At 43.1% G+C, this 17,104-nt stretch overlaps 1 protein-coding gene across 4 annotated transcripts in view; it reads left to right on the top strand.

The window, feature by feature from the left end:
• The window catches only part of Garnl3 (GTPase activating Rap/RanGAP domain like 3), a 151,371-nt gene that overhangs the window by 61,520 nt on the left and 72,747 nt on the right, over positions 1 to 17,104 (top strand). For 3 of the 4 annotated variants that reach the window (XM_051185222.1, XM_051185223.1, XM_051185224.1), the window contains one exon: positions 14,745 to 14,819. In XM_051185222.1, the coding sequence (XP_051041179.1) occupies positions 14,745 to 14,819 (75 nt within the window). Of the gene's footprint in view, positions 1 to 1,125; positions 1,243 to 14,744; positions 14,820 to 17,104 lie in introns of those variants that run through there. The other variant, XM_051185225.1, reaches the window with a different exon arrangement.

Genomic DNA, 17,104 nt, shown 5'->3' with positions numbered 1-17,104 from the left:
TCTGTTTCCTTTCCCCAGGAAAGGTCTCCCTCTTCTGTCTGAGGTCTCTGGGAGCTCCCTGCCCTGTCCATGCACACAGCCTCTGTGTGCTGTAGAATGTGCTGTTGTAAAGAGTCTTCAATTTCCTTCAGGGCAGCAACTGCTTCTAAATTTTATTTCAGTTTTATAGTAAAGTGTAGTTACAGGCAGCATGACTTCATGGTTACTAATTAGAGGATTTTTCTGTTGTTGTTTTTCTTCCTACAGAATCCTCAAGCAGAACAAGGCAGCTCTCTAGACCTTGTGTTATCAGCATTCAAATTATACACCCCTGGCCCTCAGATAGCATCAGCCTCCTGGCACTGTTACTTCTCTGATCATCACATCTGTCTAGACAGTGATGGAGCAGAGCTTCCTCTTGATTTCCAGCATCTAGCTGGTGTGTGTCTTCTAGCGGCTTGCTACAAGAGGTGGATAGGGCCCTCTCGTGTTGATCTGCACCACATAGAGCAGAGGCTTTGGTTTGAAAAGGAGTATGGAAGTAGTGTTTGCTTACATCTCCTTACAAAAGCTTGAAAAGATGCAGGCTATCTAAAGCAGAGCAAGAGAAAAACTATGAAGGGTATTGCCCCACTCCAACCATCCTTAGGCACGGCAAAGTGGCAGAACTGTTCTCTGAGAGGCATTTGCTACAGGACCATCCCCTGACGCTCCCTATTGATGGTGAAGCCTCGTTCCCACCCCCACCCCACCCCCGTTTATTTTCTTTCCAGTTTGTGAGCAGTCACCATTCATTAATTGGCAGTACTACAAAAAGAACACATAGACACCTTAGTTCATCCTCTGGTAAGTCTGTTGACTGCTCATCCTTGTCACCAACTCTGGCACAGAGGTTCTTTTCCTAGTCCTGCCTCGTTGCTTCTCTGGAGCATTTTCCAGCAGCACATGCCTCCCGTGTCTGACTCCCATGCAGATGGTGCTGTGTTTACCAGGCAATCAAACAATAAAAGCACTGTCTCTCAAGGCAATTTGCTCTTGAAAGATTTTGTCATAATCACATGGGTGGACTGTCTGTCTGTTCATGTGACTTCAGGTGCAAGAACCCAATGTAATAAATATCCCTTGGCCCTCTGCATATTAACTGGAGATCTGTTGTGCTTAACAACATGTCATTGATGGGGTGACAAAGAAGCTATGGCCTCTTTCAGACCTTTGAACTCTGCCTTCCCTCCACAACCTCTGACCCCAATGTCAGATGCCAAGGTACCTCCATCCCAACCTGCTGAGTCTAATGTCCTCTTTCCTGACCTGGTGACATTGGGGGTCTTCACAGATTGGCTTCCTACTTGCTTCTCAAAACATCCTCTGGGCAACTTCTTTCTCTAGCTCTTCACCCCTCAGCTCTGCAGAGGCCTCAAGGGTCTCTTTGATAGTGGTGAGAAAAGAGCCCTCCCCACATCTTGCCCACTCTTTTCTTGAAGGAAAAATACAGGTGCTAATAAACAGGACCCTTGTAATGAAAAGACTATCCTCCCCCCGCCCCCAGTTTTGTAAGTACTCATGTTTGGATAGGCGCCACAGCAACCATGTTGAGGCAGTCCCCTGGTTTCTGCCACCGTACTATGGACTCCAGGCTAGCTGGCCTACGAGCTTTCAGGCCATCCTCCTGTCTCTCTCCCATCTCTCCATAGGAATGCCTCAGTGCTTAGTAAAATACCAAGATGTTGAGTAGCCTGGCTACCAAACTTCCCAGGTCTCTGCCTTGTCCCCTGTCCCAACAAAACAGGACTAAAAGAGACAGCAAGAGCAGGAGGGGACCTCCTTCATCCCAAAGCAGGCCTCCTTTACCCCACTCTGTATGCAGTGGACATGAGCTACAACAGAACAGGAGATGAGACACAGCATCATTCACCAATGCAGCATGGTTCCTTCTGCCCACCTTTCTGCCTACCACCCCCTTTTCATTTATCATTATTAGTAGTGTTGGAGATAGAACCCAAGACTCCACACTTCTATTGGTACAGAGCTGAAACTCTCTTCCCTTCTGAAAAATACTTTCTAAGTAAGGTGTGTGTGTGTGTGTCTGTCTGTCTGTCTGTCTATCTGTCTGTGTCTGTGTGTCTGTGTGTATGAGAAGTTTGCATATAAAACATCAAGTGAGTCTGCTTTCTTGACCAATGTTTATAGTTTTATAAACCTGCTTTTATTGAAAATCATTTCTCAAAGGTCCTGTACTGGAATAAATTACATTATATCTGCAGAATAAATTACATTATATCTTCAAAATAAATTGCATTATAGCACTAGAACCTTCCAAAGCTCCCTCAGGCAGAGCTGGTCTCCATTTCCTCTGACCTCCCCTAGACAACACCCTAAGCTGGCCTCTGTTGTTATGTCATTTAACCAGGTTGGGTTGTGATTTATTTGTATATGTGTCTGCCCCTCTCACAATGCACCCAGTAGGGTTGAGGTCCTCTAGGGCAGGAACTGAGTTGCATTTATCTTTGTTAGTACAGCAGTTTGTGTAAGTCCTGAAAAATAGTCTCTTGCCATTTTTTGCCAGATGTACCAATATTTAAACAGATCTTCTAAGATTTTAAATTGAGCATTAAGGCAATTTTACAAACAATATATTAATTAGTGCTATAATAGCTATCAGAACATCTTATATTAACCATTATTACAATAACATGCAATAATGTAGTATAATAGTATATTAATATAGTAGTATAGTATTTGTTGCATGCCTACTATGTCCAGGCACTATTCTGGGCTCATTATGTGTTTTACATTATTAAGTTCTCTTTACAAGCTATAGACACAGATAATCTTCATCTGTTACACACACACACACACACACACACACACACACACACCTTTTTTTTTTTTTTTTTCCAGAAGTCTCACTAGGTAGCCTAGGCTGACCTCAAACTCACCGTGTTGCTCAGGCTGACCTTGAATTTGGTTCTCTTGCCTCTACCCTTTGTTGTCCTCACTTTAGAGATACAGAGGAAAAATTGATTCCTCTCTCCCTCCAGGACCACAAAACCAACAAATCTGAAACTTAGATTTGAACTGGTCAGCCCATACTTCCAATCATTCATTTTGTAAAAAGAGGGGAAATGTAAAATACTATTTTTAGAGATGTACTTTACATAACCTTTTTGTAATTTGTTTTCTGTAAGTGTAATATGTTCCTATGGTTTATACATGAATGCCAAGAGCACAGTGCAGGCCAAATGGGAATTAGGAGCTGCTGAGGAACAGAAACCACCAGCCCAGAGATCAAAGCAGCTAAGTAGAATGGAGAGAGTTTTGGTTTTGAAGAATTTGCATTAATTTAAAAAGATTGCCTTTAATATGAAACTAGTAACATTTTAATAATTCTTTCTCCCTGTTTTCTTTTCTTTTAAATTAATTGTTAAAATTTTACAATTGTGTATTGTATAGATAGAATTTTTCCCTGAAATCAAACATGTAATAAATACACTGGCTTCCTTACCCTGATCTGTCAGCTCTTCCGCAAGGAAGCAACCCTGCCCCCTGATGTGGCCTTGTCATTGCAGAGTGTGGCCGCCAGGCATTACCCCCTCAGAGGAGCCAGGCCACCTTTATGTCAGCGCCCTGACACCTTCACCTTTGGTTTTTACAGTTAGTGGCACATTTGAGTTTCTTTCTTCTCTTAATTGCCACTGTTTGTTTGCCTAGATAACTGTCCCTCTCATTAAAATTAGCCTTTCTTCTTAGTGATTGTGTTTTCTTCACTTTTGAAACAGGATTGCACGATAGTCAAGGCCAGTGCTGTGATCCTCATGCCTCAGTTTCCAAGTGCTGGGATGAGAGATCTATACCCCGCATCCACCAGTCATTTGCCTTTTAGTGGTCATCTCAGCTTGTTATGTCTGTTCTTATTCTGCATTTTGCTCTCTCGCCTTTTACTGGTCTCTACTCTGCTTGCTTTGGCTGTACTCTGTGATCTCTTGTCATATTTTGTAGGAACGGATGCCTAGATCCCTGCTTTCATCTTCTTGTTTAACCCCTTCAAAGTCTGAATTCCCTTAGAGTTCCTGTGACACAGCATGTTGTGGCTGTCTTCATTGTTGTAGATGTTTAGATAACTCTCACATTTGCACCTTCTGTTGAAGTTAAGAGTTTCTCAGGTGTGTGGGTTTTTTTATTATTATTTAATTTATTATTTTACATGTCGATCCCAGTTCCCTGTCCCTCCCTCCCTCACTCACTCACTTTTACCCTCTCTGCCCTCTCACATGCACTCTAACCACCCTCCCCTCCAATCCCCTCACCCCAATTCCATATGTAGGGGAATGCCATCCAGTTGGGGTCATGTAGATCTGACAGGTCATGTGAAGTAGGGACTAGGGCTTCTCACCTGTCTCTAGGTTAAGGCAGTTATCCCTCCATGGGGGATGTGTCCTCAAGGTCCTTTTACTCACCAGGGATACATCCTGGCTCCACTGTCTGAGGTCCCTTAGACTGCTCAGTCCTTCTGGCTGACACCCATATTCAGGGGGGCCTGAGTAAGTCCCATGCTGGATTCCCAGCTATCAGTCTGGGGGCCCGTTAGCTCCTCCTTGTTCAGGTCAGGTGTCTGTATGTGTTTCTGCAGCCTGGTCTTATCCTCTCCCTCTGCATCTGGGTTCTAGTTCGACTCAGTGTTTATGTATGGGTGTTTGCTTCTGTTTCCAACAGGTATTAGATGAGGACTCCATGGATAAGTGAGTTGTTGATCTCACTATCCGGGAAGGGCATTTATGGTAGCCTTTCCACGGAAGCTCAAATTGTTAGTTGGTGGCAGTCTTGTAGTTCTCTAGACCTTTCTTTGGGTTCAATTTTCTCTTCAAACCAATATTGGCTCCTTCTTTTATGTTCTCTCTCCGTCTCTGTCTTTGTCTCTCTCTGTCTCTCTCTCTCTCTCTCTCCTGTCTTCTATTCCTACCCGGACTAAATCTTCCTAGTCACACGTGTTTTCCTCTCCTCCCCCTCGCTTTCTCTACTTCTCTCTCCATTCACTGCCCCCCCACTTCCCCTGTGCTCTGGGGGACTTGTCCCTTCCTGGTTCTGTGAGGGACTTTATATGAATCTCTTACAATATACCTTGTATCCTAGTTCCTCTGGTGGTGTGAATTATAGGCTGGTGATCCTTTGCTCTAGGTCTAAAATCCATATATGACTGGGTTACCTCATTCAGGATAGTTTCTTCAAGTGCCATCCACTTGCCTGCAAATTTCAAGATACCATTATTTTTTTTCCTGCAGAGTAGTATTCCATTGTGTAGATGTGCCACATCTTCTTTATCCATTCTTCAGTTGAGGGGCATCTAGGTTGCTTCCAGGTTCTTGCTATTACAAATAGTGCTGCTATGAACATAGTTGAACAGATGTCTTTGTTGCATGGATGTGGATCATTTGAGTATATGCCTAAGAGGGGGATTGCCGGGTCCTGTGGTAAACTAATTCCCATTTTCCTGAGGAACCGCCATACTGATTTCCAAAATGGCTGTATGAGTTTGCACTCCCACCAGCAGTGGAGGAGTGTTCCCCTTTCACCACATCCTCTCTAGCATGAGTCATCATTGGTGTTTCTAATTTTAGCCATTCTGGCAGGAGTAAGATGGTATCTCAAAGTTGTTTTGATTTGCATTTCCCTGATAACTAAGGATGTTGAACACTTTCTTAAGTGTCTTTCAGCCTTTTTTATTTCCTCTATTGAGAATTCTTTCTTCAGTTCTGTACCCCATTTTTAATAGGGTTATTTGGTGTTTTGGTGACTAGTTTCTTGAGTTCTTTGTATATTTTGGAGATCAGCCCTTTATCGGATATAGGATTGGAGAAAATCTTTTCCCGGTCTGTGGGCTGCCATTTGGTCTTGTCCACTGTCTCCTTTGCCTTACAGAAGCTTCTAAGTTTGAAGAGGTCCCATTTATTAATTGTTTCTCTCAGTGTCTGTGCCCCTGGAGTTATGTTCAAGAAGCGGTCTCCTATACCAATTTGCTCAAGGGTACCTCCTACTTTCTCTTCTAAGAGGTTCAATGTGGCTGGATTGATGTTGAGGTCTTTGATCCATTTGGACTTGAGCTTTGTGCATGGTGACAGACATGGGTCTATCTGCAGTCTTCTACAAACCCTCATTCAATTGTGCCAGCACCATTTGTTGAAGATGCTGTCCTTGTCCCATTGTATAATTTTAGCTGTTTTGTTGAAAATCAGGTGTTCATAGGTGTGTGAATTAATATCAGGGCTTTCAATTCGATGCCATTGGTCTACCTGTCTATTTTTGTGCCAATACCAGGCTGTTTTCAGAACTATAGCTCTGTAGTAGAGCTTAAAGTCGGAATGGTGATGCCTCCTGAAGTTCTTTTATTTTATAGGGTTGTTTTGGCTATCCTGGGTCTTTTGTTTTTCCATATAAAGTTGATTATTATCCTTTCAAGGTCAGTGAAGAATTGTGGTAGGATTTTAATGGGGATTGCATTGAATCTGTAGATTGTTTTTGGCAAGATTGCCATTTTTACTATGTTTATCCTACCTATCCAAGAGCATGGGAGATCTTTCCATTTTCTGCTATCTTCTTTAATTTCTTTCTTTAGAGCCACAAAGTTCTTATTTTATAGGTCTTTTACTTGTTTGGTAAGCATTACACCAAGATACTTTATGTTGCTTGTGGCTATTGTAAAGGGTGATGTTTCTCTGATTTCTTTCTCTGTCTCTTTGTCATCTGAAAAAAGTTGGGCTACTGATTTTTTTTTTTTTAGTTTATCTTGTATCCTGATAGTTTTCTGAAGGTGTTTATCAGCTGTAGGAGTTTCCTGGTAGAGTTTATTGGGTTGCTTATGTAAACTATCATATCATCAGACAGTTTGGCTTCTTCCTTTCCAATTTGGATCCCCTTGATCTCCTTTTGTTGTCTTATAGCTTTAGCTAGAACTTCAAGTACGATATTGAAGAGATATGGAGAGAGAGGGTAGCCTTGTCTTGTTCCTGATTTTAGAGGAATTGGCTTAAGTTTCTCTCTATTCAGTTTGATGTTGGCAGTTGGTTTGCTGTATATTGCTCTTACTATGTTTAGGTATGTTCCTGTTATCCCTGATCTCTCCAAGACCTTTATCATGAAAGGGTGTTGAATTTTGTCGAAGGCTTTTTCAGTATCTAGGGAGATAATCATATGGTTTTTCTTTTTCAGTTTGTTTATATATATGATGGATCACGTTGATAGATTTTCATATGTTAAACCATCCCTGCAATCCAGGGATGAAGCCTACTTGGTCATGGTGGATGATTTTTCTGATGTATTCTTGAATTCGGTTTGCCAGTATTTTATTGAGTATTTTTGCATCGATGTTCATCAGGGATATTGGTCTGTAGTTTTCTTTCTTAGTTGTGTCTTTGTGAGGCTTGGGTACCAAGGTTATTGTGGCCTCATAAAAAGAGTTTGGCAATGAACCTTCTGTTTCTATTGTGTGGAACAATTTGAGGAGTAATGGTATTAGTTCTTCCTTGAATGTCTGGTAGAATTCTGCACTGAATCCATCTGGCCCTGGACTTTTTTTGGTTGGAAGGCTTTCAATGACTGCTTCTATTTCATTGCAGGTTATAGGTCTATTTAAGTTGTTTGTCTGTTGTTGATTTAATTTTGGTAAGTGATAGTTATCCAGAAATTTGTCCATTTCCTTTGAATTTTCAATTTTTGTGGAATACAGGTTTTCAAAATATGACCTGAAAATTGTCTGGATTTCCTCCGTGTCCGTTGTTATGTTCCCCTTTTCGTTTCTGATTTTGTTAATTTGCATGTTCTCTCTCTGCTTTTTCATTAATTTGGATAAAGGTTTGTCAATCTTGTTGATTTTTCTCAAAAAACCAACTCTTCGTTGCATTGATTTTTTTTTTTTTTTTTTGTATTGTTTTCCTGGTTTCTATTTTGTTGATTTCAGACCTCAAGTTGATTATTTCCTGGCGTCTACTCCTGCGGGGTGAGTTTGCTTCTCTCTGTTCTAAGGCTTTCAATTGTGCTGTTAATTCTCTTATGACTATCCTCTGTTTTCTTCATATGGGCACTTAGTGCAATGAACTTCCCTCGTAGCACTGCTTTCAAGGTGTCCCATAAGTTTTGGTATATTGTATCCTCATTCTTGTTGAATATTAGAAAGTCCTTAATTTCTTTCTTTATTTCTTATTTGACCCAGGTGTGGTGCAATTGCACATTGTTCAGTTTCCATGAGTTTGCAGATTTTCTGCTATTTGTGTTGTTGAATTCCAAGTTTAAAGCATGGTGGTCTGATAAGGTACAGGGGACTATTCCTATTCTCTTGTATCTGTTGAGGTTTGTTATACCACCTAGTATATGGTCGATTTTAGAGAAGGTTCCATGTGGAGCGGAGAAGAAGGTATATTCTTTTGTGTTTGGATGGAATGTTCTATAGATGTCTGTTGAACCCAGTTGAGACATAACTTCTGTTAGTTCTTTTGTTTCTTTGTTGAGTTTCTGATTTGTGGTCCTGTCTAGTGTTAAGAGTGGTGTATTGAAGTCTCCCACTATAAGTGTGTGAGGTTTTATATGAGCTTTGAGTTTTAGTAGCATTTCTTTTACGAATGTGGGTGCCTGTGTATTAGGGGCAAGATGTTCAGAACTGAGACTTTGTGTTGATGGATTACTCCTGCGATGAATAGGAAATGACCGTCTTCATATCTTTTGATTAATTTTGGCTTGAAGTCTAACTTGTTAGATATTAGGATAGCCACGCCTGCTTGCTTCTTGGTTCCATTTGATTGGAAAATCTTTTCCCAACCCTTTACCCTGAGGTAATGTCTATCTTTGAAGCTTAGATGTGTTTCTTGTATGTAGCAGAAGGATGGATTCTGTCTTCGTATCCATTCTGTTAGCCTGTGTCTTTTTATAGGTGAGTTAAGACCATTGATTGTTGATGCTTATTTGTTTTAGGTTTGTTGTTGGCAGTGGTATTGTGAATATATTTGTTCTGCTTTACCCTTGGTTTCTGGTGTAGTTAGATTATCTGTTGCCTACATTTTTGTGGGCGTAGCTACCTTCCTTGGGTTGGAGTTTTCCTTCCAATACTTTCTGTAGGGCTGGATTTGTAGCTACGTATTGGGAAAATCTGGTTTTGTCATTAAATATCTTGTTTTCTCCATCTATAGTGATTGAGAGTTTTGCTGGGTATAGTAGCCTAGGCTGGCATCCGTGTTCTCTTAATACTTGTAGAACATCTATCCAGGGTTTCCATGGAGAAGTCAGGTGTAATTTTGATAGGTCTGCCTTTATATGTTACCTGTTCTTTTTCCTTCGCTGCTCTTAATATTCTTTCTTTATTCTGTATGCTAGATGTTTTGATTATTATATGTCGAGGGGTCTTTTTTCTTTGGTCCAATCTATTTGGTGTTTGGTATGCTTCTTGTACTTCATGGTCATGTCCTTCTTCAGATTGGGAAAGTTTTCCTCCATGATTTTGTTGAATATGTTTTTGGCACCTTTGAGCTGGGCTTCCTCACCTTCCTCTATGCCTATTATCCTTAGGTTTGGCCTTTTCACGGTGTCCCACATTTCCTGGATGTTTTGTGTTAAGGATTTGTTGGATTTATGATTTTCTTTGGTTGATGACTCTATTTCTTCTAGTTTGTCTTCTGCTCCTGAGATTCTCTGTTCCATCTCTTAAATTCTGTTGGTTATGCTTGTGTCTGTAGTTCCCGATTTTTTTGTCCAGTTTTTCTATTTTCAGCATTCCTTTGGTTTGTGTTGCCTTTATTTTCTCTATTTCAGTTTTCAAGCCTTGAACCATTTCCTTCACCTGCTTAATTGTTTTTTCTTGGCTTTCTGTACTTTCTTTACTTTCCTTAAGAAATTTGTTCATTTCTTCCACTTTTTTGTTTGTTTTTTTCTTCCATTTCTTTAAGGGATTTTCTCACATCTTCTTTGAGGGCCTCTATCATTTTTATGACGGTAATTTTTAAGTCATTCCCTTCTGCTTCCTCTGCTTTGTTGTTGTGTTCCATTCTAGTTGAGGTAAATTCCCTAGATTCTGGTGGTGTCATGCTTGTCTTTCTGTTGTTAGTGTTTTCTTGTATGCTGTCTTCCCATAGCTTCTTCCAGTAGGTGTTGGTGGGGTCTCCCCCTCTCTCTATGGTACTTCCCCGCTGGGCTTATGTGGGTCTGAGATTCAATATCTGTAGCTCTCTAGAAGGTCTCTCCATAGACAGGCCCCATAGACAGGGGCCCAGGGATGGGGTCAGGGATGAGGATCCAGTAGAAGATGCCGGCTGGAACTCAGAGTGGTCCCACAGAGATAGGCGGATCTCTGGGAGGGGCCCGGGACTCCAGCAGAGGACTGGAGGCGGGGTCAGAGACCAAGCAGGTGGAAATTACTGGTGGTTCCGCGTGGATAGGCAGGTCTCCTGTGTTCAGAGTCGCTCCGAGAAGTCCCAGAAGTAGTGTGGACTGTTGGCTCCACCCTCTGTCCCAGTGCTCAACCATAGTGGTGGGACAGTGGGCAGGGTAGGGCACAGGATGTGGGGGGCAGGCTCGCGGTGGGGATGGGTGGGGGTGTATCAGAGCTCCAAGGGTGCTCTCGATGGGGACAGGACACAGGAGCAGGGGGATCTGGGGCCAACCTAGCGAGTTCCGGGGTGGGGGAGGTTGTAGGGGAGAGGGTGCCCCAATTGGGCCCAGACTCACCTCTAGCCAATGGCTGGCAGAAGAGGACAAAGGCTGGGCTGAAACTTGGGATCCTACCGATAGTAGGATCTCACTGGGACCTGGCACTCTCCACCTGAGGCCTCTTTCTTTAGCAGAGGCCCTACTTTGGGAGTCCCAGATGTGTGGTTTTAAATGTCCCATGGCTTTACTCTTTAACCTGAATCCCAGTTCCATTATACTGATACAGGATCTATACAGTTATACAGCATTTTCCACATTTTTTTCTCTTTTGTGGTATTTTATTTGTTGATGCTACTGTTCAATATTGGCTCCATATTTTAAAGTTAAATAAATGCTTTGGGAAGTTGTGCATTTACAGGGAGCTGTGGAAGTATATACTTGGAGTTCCAGCACTCACATGGTTGAGGCAGGAGGCTCATAAATTCAGAAATAGCCTGGGCTACACAGCAAAGCCCTTTATGCGCTTTACTCTTTAATTACACATGCTCAAGGCTTTGGGTCATTTTTCACGTTTTGAATCGTGAACTAATCACAGGGCAAGAGATTTCCTCCCTTACGGGAGAGCAGGACAATGAAGAGAAACTTAATAAGTTCATTCTTCTTCCCATCCAGCCAGCTACTGTGAGTGGCTCTACACACTCAGGGTCAGGATGATTCTGCCATCATAATATGGGCTTTGTGGTGTCTCTTGTGTCTGGAGTTATTGCCAATGGCAAGGAAAGGGCCTGTGGAAGGTAGTCTGTCCATGCCACTCAAGACTCTGGCCTACCCACAGATGGAGAGAATCAAGTCAGATGATCAGCTACCTCATGGGAAATGAAGTCCAGCATCAGCTCTTCTCCCAAGCCCTCCATGAGCTGCCATGGCCAGGATTTCACTAACTTACATTTCAGGAGTAGTGAGGATGAGTGACCCCCATCCCTTCCTCTGCCCATGGGAGCCACTGGGAACTGAGTGTGGAGCTCTGTTCCTGCCATGTCCTAATGTGACCCTCAGATACTTCATGCCAAGCCCCTTCAGCAGCCTGCACCAGCACCACCATACTCACATTCCCTCTGTTGTTTCCTGTAACAGGGTGTGGGTGCCCACTGTCCAGGGAGACATTGACACTGCTGCCTCCCCTATGAGAATGGCAGAGTCCCTGGAGACCCAACCTAACCTTTCTCTTGTGCTTCATTATGTTTTGTGTGTTTGTGTGTGGTGACGTTTGCCCTGGTACCAATGTGGACAGAGTCCAGAGAACAGCTTTGTAGAGTCTCTTTTCTCTTTCTACCTCTGTGTAGATTCTGGGAATTGATTGAGGTTACCAGGCTTTCTCAGCAAATGACTCTCCCCACTGAGCCCTCTCTCAGGCCCTTTCACTTGCAGTTCAGGACTGACCCCAGGGGAAGTCAGCCCACAAACTCACCCTTCCTTCCCACACCATCTGCAGAGTTTGTGCTGTGAGTCCCCCACCCTTTATCATTTGCCAGAAGGACTCATAGAACTTATTGATAGCTGTTAGCATACTTAGTTTTGTGACAGCCAAAGGACAGTCTCAACTCAGCACAAACATAATCCAAGTGAGTCCCAGCATAGAGCTTCCAAATGTCCTCTCTGGTGGCATCCTGGCTTGTCCCAGCCATGCTGTATGGAGCACTACCAGAGTGACTAGGTGGCTTTCTAGTGGAGCCGAACATATGGCTGACCTTAGCCTTCTGTCCCTCCAGAGGGAGAGCTAACATGCATGAACTAAAGCCCCCACCATAAACTACAGTGTTACTTGCCAGTATGGCTTTAAGCCCTTAAGAAAAGAGATACTCACATAGGACACTACTAGGCTAAGAAGTCACCTCTCAAATGCCAGGGGCAAAGCCAGTCCTGTTTAGTTTGGGCTTTGTTTTGTTTTGTTCTGTTTTATTTGTGGAAAGGGTTCTTACTGAGGATGGTCTTGAACTCAACAGCCTTCTGCCCCAGCCTCCTGAGTGTGGGGATTACAGGTGTGTGCCACCATGCCTGGCTAGACCTCTATTTGGGCAAAGTGAAATTCCACAGCTTACTCTCTGCCTCGTAACAGTATGGCATTATATATTGCCAATAGCCAGCCATAAACATAGATGGCTTCCGCCTGTGTCTGGAGGTTTCTTTGCAGGCTGAGGTTTAGTAGTAAAACTGGGCTTGCTGTGGACTTTCTAGGTGAGGCAATGTTTAGATGAAGACAGCTGTCAGCTTCTGAGGCCCAGTTGCCATTGTCACATCCCAGCTCTGCTTCTGTCAATTAGTCAAGTAACCTCACCTCCTCATTAAAACTAAGATTACTCTAATACATAAGGTGAATGAGATAGTATTGCTAGGGGCAGAAGAATACATGGTACATAGGAGCACAAAATAAAAAATGATGCAATTTTGTGTTTGGGGTGTTTTGTATTAATTTATTTTATATATGTTAATGTTTTGCCTATGTGTTTGTATTATGCCGCATACATACCTGGTGCCCACAGAAGTTAAAAGAGGGTCGATCCCCTATAACTAGAGTTGCAGGCATTTGTGCTAGGAACTGTATCTGGGTCATCTGCAAGAGCAACAAATGATCTAACCAGCTGACCTATCTCTCTAGCCCTCTTCATTTTTATTTTTTAATTTTTAGATTTGTTTAGTGCGTGTTATGCACCATGTAAATACCTGGTATCTGTGGAGGTCAGAGCAAGGTGCCAGATCCCTGTAACTAGAATTACAGATGGCTGTGAGCTACCATGTGGGTGCTAGAAATTGAAGCCAGCTTTTCTGTAAGAGCAACAAGTGCACTTAACTGCTGAGCCATCTTTCCAGCACCCCTGCCCCCGTTTTTTGAAATAGGATCTCACTGTGTATCCCTGGCTAACCTGAAACTCTCTATGTATCCCAGGCTGGACTTGAACTCATATCCTCCTTCCTTCTGTTTTCTTTTTTTTTTTAAGATTTACATTTTTATTTAAACATTTTTATTTGTTTTTTATTTAGCTATATTTTAGATTTTTATTTATTTATTTATTTACTTACTTACTTGCTTATGTATACAGTATTCTGTCTGCCAGAAGAGGGCACCAGATCTCATTACAGATGGTTGTGAACCATTATGTGGTTGCTGGGAATTGAACTCAGAACCTCTGGAAGAGCAGCCAGTACTCTTAACCTCTGAGCCATCTCTCCAGCCCCCTACCTTCTGTTTTCATATTTACCATGAGAAAACTATTCCAATCTTTTTTCAGATCCTTTAATATGGCAGAATTTTCTTGTGTGGGGTGGTTCTGAAAGTGTGTCCTTTATTTCCCACCTTCATGTCTCATAAGTATAAGTGCAAGTATGAGGTAGCAGTCTGAAGAGGTTGTGCTCTGGTTTGGGAATGAGCCCAACTTAGAGGTGAAAAGACACTCCCCCCCCCCACCAGCCCCGGGCAATTGTTCTCTGATACATTTGAAATGTGGACATTATTGGCAGACCTTTGCTGCAAACTGCAGGTAGATTTTAAAACTTGAAAATCTTATATATACCCCTTCCCATGTTGCTTCTGAGAAGACTGAAAGGGAAACATCTTGAGAGTGGCTTACAGACTGCATGATGGAGCTCCAGCCTCCTTCCTGCTCACCACTTTCTAGCCCTGCACTCCTGAAGGCAGTCTACTGGCACGCAGCACAGCTGGCCTGGAGGGGCTGCATTGGCCTTCCAGAGACTATTTAAAACTGAGTGAAGCACAAGAGCTTTCTCTAATGTTACACCTTGAGTTCACGCCAGCCACTAATTGTTATCTAGGCTGGGAATATGGCTGAGTTTGGGGCTTGGCTCTGAGTTCTGCCATCTGCGAGCTGCCACTTGTCCCCATGTGATGTGGATTAAGACTGTTTGCCCATGGATCTTAGCTTTAATGTTTTTCAGTTTGTAAAATGTTCCCTCTAGGTGGAACTTGAGCTTGAACTTGTAAGGCCTTAGGGATCAAAGTAGACTCTTTGCCTCTAGGCTGGATCCACCAGCTGATGTGTTTGTATAGACGGGTCTGCTTCTAGGAGGGAGTCTCAGTAGCTTTGCAAATGGAGGCCCAGCTACCTAACTGAACATTTTCTCCCCAGCTTATTTCTAGTGATGCTGATGGAGCCATCCAAAGAGCAGGAAGATTCCGAGTGGAAAATGGTTCTGCAGATGAGGTAAGAACACCCCCAGCTCATATATTGTCATCAAGCTCTCAGACCCCATGGCACAGATGAGTTTCCTCAGCTGAGCCCTACAAGGGACAAATAAGAGCGTGTCAGAGTTTTACCATTGTGGGGGTACAGAAGGTGCTGGTAATTCCACATGTTCTTTCAAAGATCGTCATAAGGTCAGGTAGACACACAGGACTGCTCTGCTCACAGCAGACCAGAGGGAGATCTGCAGCCTCTTTAATGAGTCTGTGTTTCTCTAAGGATGGCCTTGAACTCTTGGGCCTCCTGCCTCCACCTACTCAGAGCACTGGGATTACAGGTGTACATGCACCACCACACCAATGTATGCAGTGCTGTGCATACTAAACAAGCACTCTGCCTGAGCTATGTCCCCAGTCCCATAGTGTAAACTTTCAATACGTATACATCTCACGGAATTAACAAGTCATGGCAATTAGCATGTCCAACTGGACACATTCTAGTTTATTATAGTTTATTTGAAATGCTGAGAACAAGCCCTGAGCTTCATATATCCTTGGAAGATGCTGTACATAAACTGTCCTCATGACCCTGAGCCTTTTAAATTGAAGTTTTCACATATTAATGCAAGACCATAGGAAAAGCAGGCTTGGCCTGTGCCTTACTGGAGATGCTCTGAGGGCTGTGAGTTGCCTCTGCCTGGCAGCCTAGCTCACGAGACTTTTGCTTAGATGTGGGACAGCATCAGGGTATAGTGGATGACTTTTGACTCCAACAGACCTGGATTTAAATCTCAGCCTTTGCAGCACTTGGTCTCCCCATGAGTAATATGTGTTCTGCACTTGAGCACAGGATTTTGCATAGTTCACACTGAGTGTAATCTCATTAACACATCCCACAGTTACTGTCAGGAGTTTTGTGACATCTTGATTCTGTCACCTGTCCTATTATCTCACCCACTGAGCAGCTTTGTGTCTCCTAAATATGTGCTACTGTGCCATCTGTGTTCTCATTCCAAGTATTAATTAAAATGAGTGTTGCCCCCGAGTGGACCACTGGGGAGCTCCCTCCCTGTTTCCTGGTGCATCAGTTAGATGATGGCAGAACAGAGCAGACAGTCTTCCAGCTTCCTACAAATCTACCTTTGTTAGCATGGGAAGAACTGTCTACTGTCTGAGGACATAAAAACCCAATTTTAGGGGCTAGAGAGGTGGCTCAGTGGGTAAGAGCACTTTGTCTGCAAGCATGAGGACCTGAGTTCTAATCCCAGGCACCCATATCAAAGCCATGGCTGCATGTGCCTGTAGATCCAGTATTAGAGGACAGAGTTGGATAGATCCTGAGAGCTCACTAGTCAGCCAGCCTACCTGAAAACACACACTTTTGGTTCAGTGAGAGACACTGTCTTAAAGGAAATAAGGCAGAGAGGAATAGAGGCAAATACTCAATGACTTGAACTTGCATTGACATGCACACAAGAGCACACGCCTGCAGCAGACACACACACACCACAACCAGCTAAAATGGGCTCAGAGTGAACCAAGAACCAGGGAGTCTGCATGGGACTGATCTAGGCCCTCTGAATATATGCTACAGTTGTGTAGCTTGGTCTTCTTGTGGGACTGCTAACTGAGAGCAGGGACTCTCTCTGACTCTGATGTCTGCTTTGGGACCTATTCCTCCCACTGAATTACCTCATCAAGTTTTAAAAGAAGAGGAGGAGCCTAGTCTCACTGCAATTTGATACACATTGGCTGGCTGATATCCATGGGAGGCCTGCCTGCCTATAGCTGAAGAGAAACCATGGAGGAGGAGTGGATGGGTGAGGTAAAGGAGAGGAGAGGTGAGAGGTGGGGAGGGGAAACTTTGGTTGGGTTGTAAAAACCAACAACAATGACAAAAAAAAAAAAAAGTACCTCTGGAAAAATAACAACAGAAGGTCAGAAAACAGCTGGAGGACCTTGGCATCCTACTTCGTGATCTTCTATGCATGCTACATAGTTTATGAGTCTACAGTCAATGGAGTTGTTGTTTGGATCTTTTAAGGTTTTGTTTTAAGACAAGGGTCTCACCATATAGCTCAGGTTATCCTAGAACTCTGTGTAGCTTATGGAAATTTTGAACTTATGATCTTCCTGCCTCCATCTCCCAAGTGCTGGGATTACAAATTGAGCCACCATCCACCATGCCTGGCTCAAGTGTTTAACTTTTTTTTTTTTTTTTTTTTTAAGAATTTAAGCTGGGTGATGGTTGTACAAACACCTTTAATCCCAGCACTCAGGAGTCAGAGACAGGATCTCTATGAGTTC

The sequence above is a fragment of the Phodopus roborovskii genome, unplaced genomic scaffold (assembly GCF_943737965.1).
Source record: "Phodopus roborovskii unplaced genomic scaffold, PHOROB, whole genome shotgun sequence".
Lineage (NCBI taxonomy): Eukaryota > Metazoa > Chordata > Mammalia > Rodentia > Cricetidae > Phodopus > Phodopus roborovskii.
The sequence above is the reverse complement of the archived record's forward strand: the minus strand, read 5'-3'. Positions and strand labels throughout refer to the sequence as shown.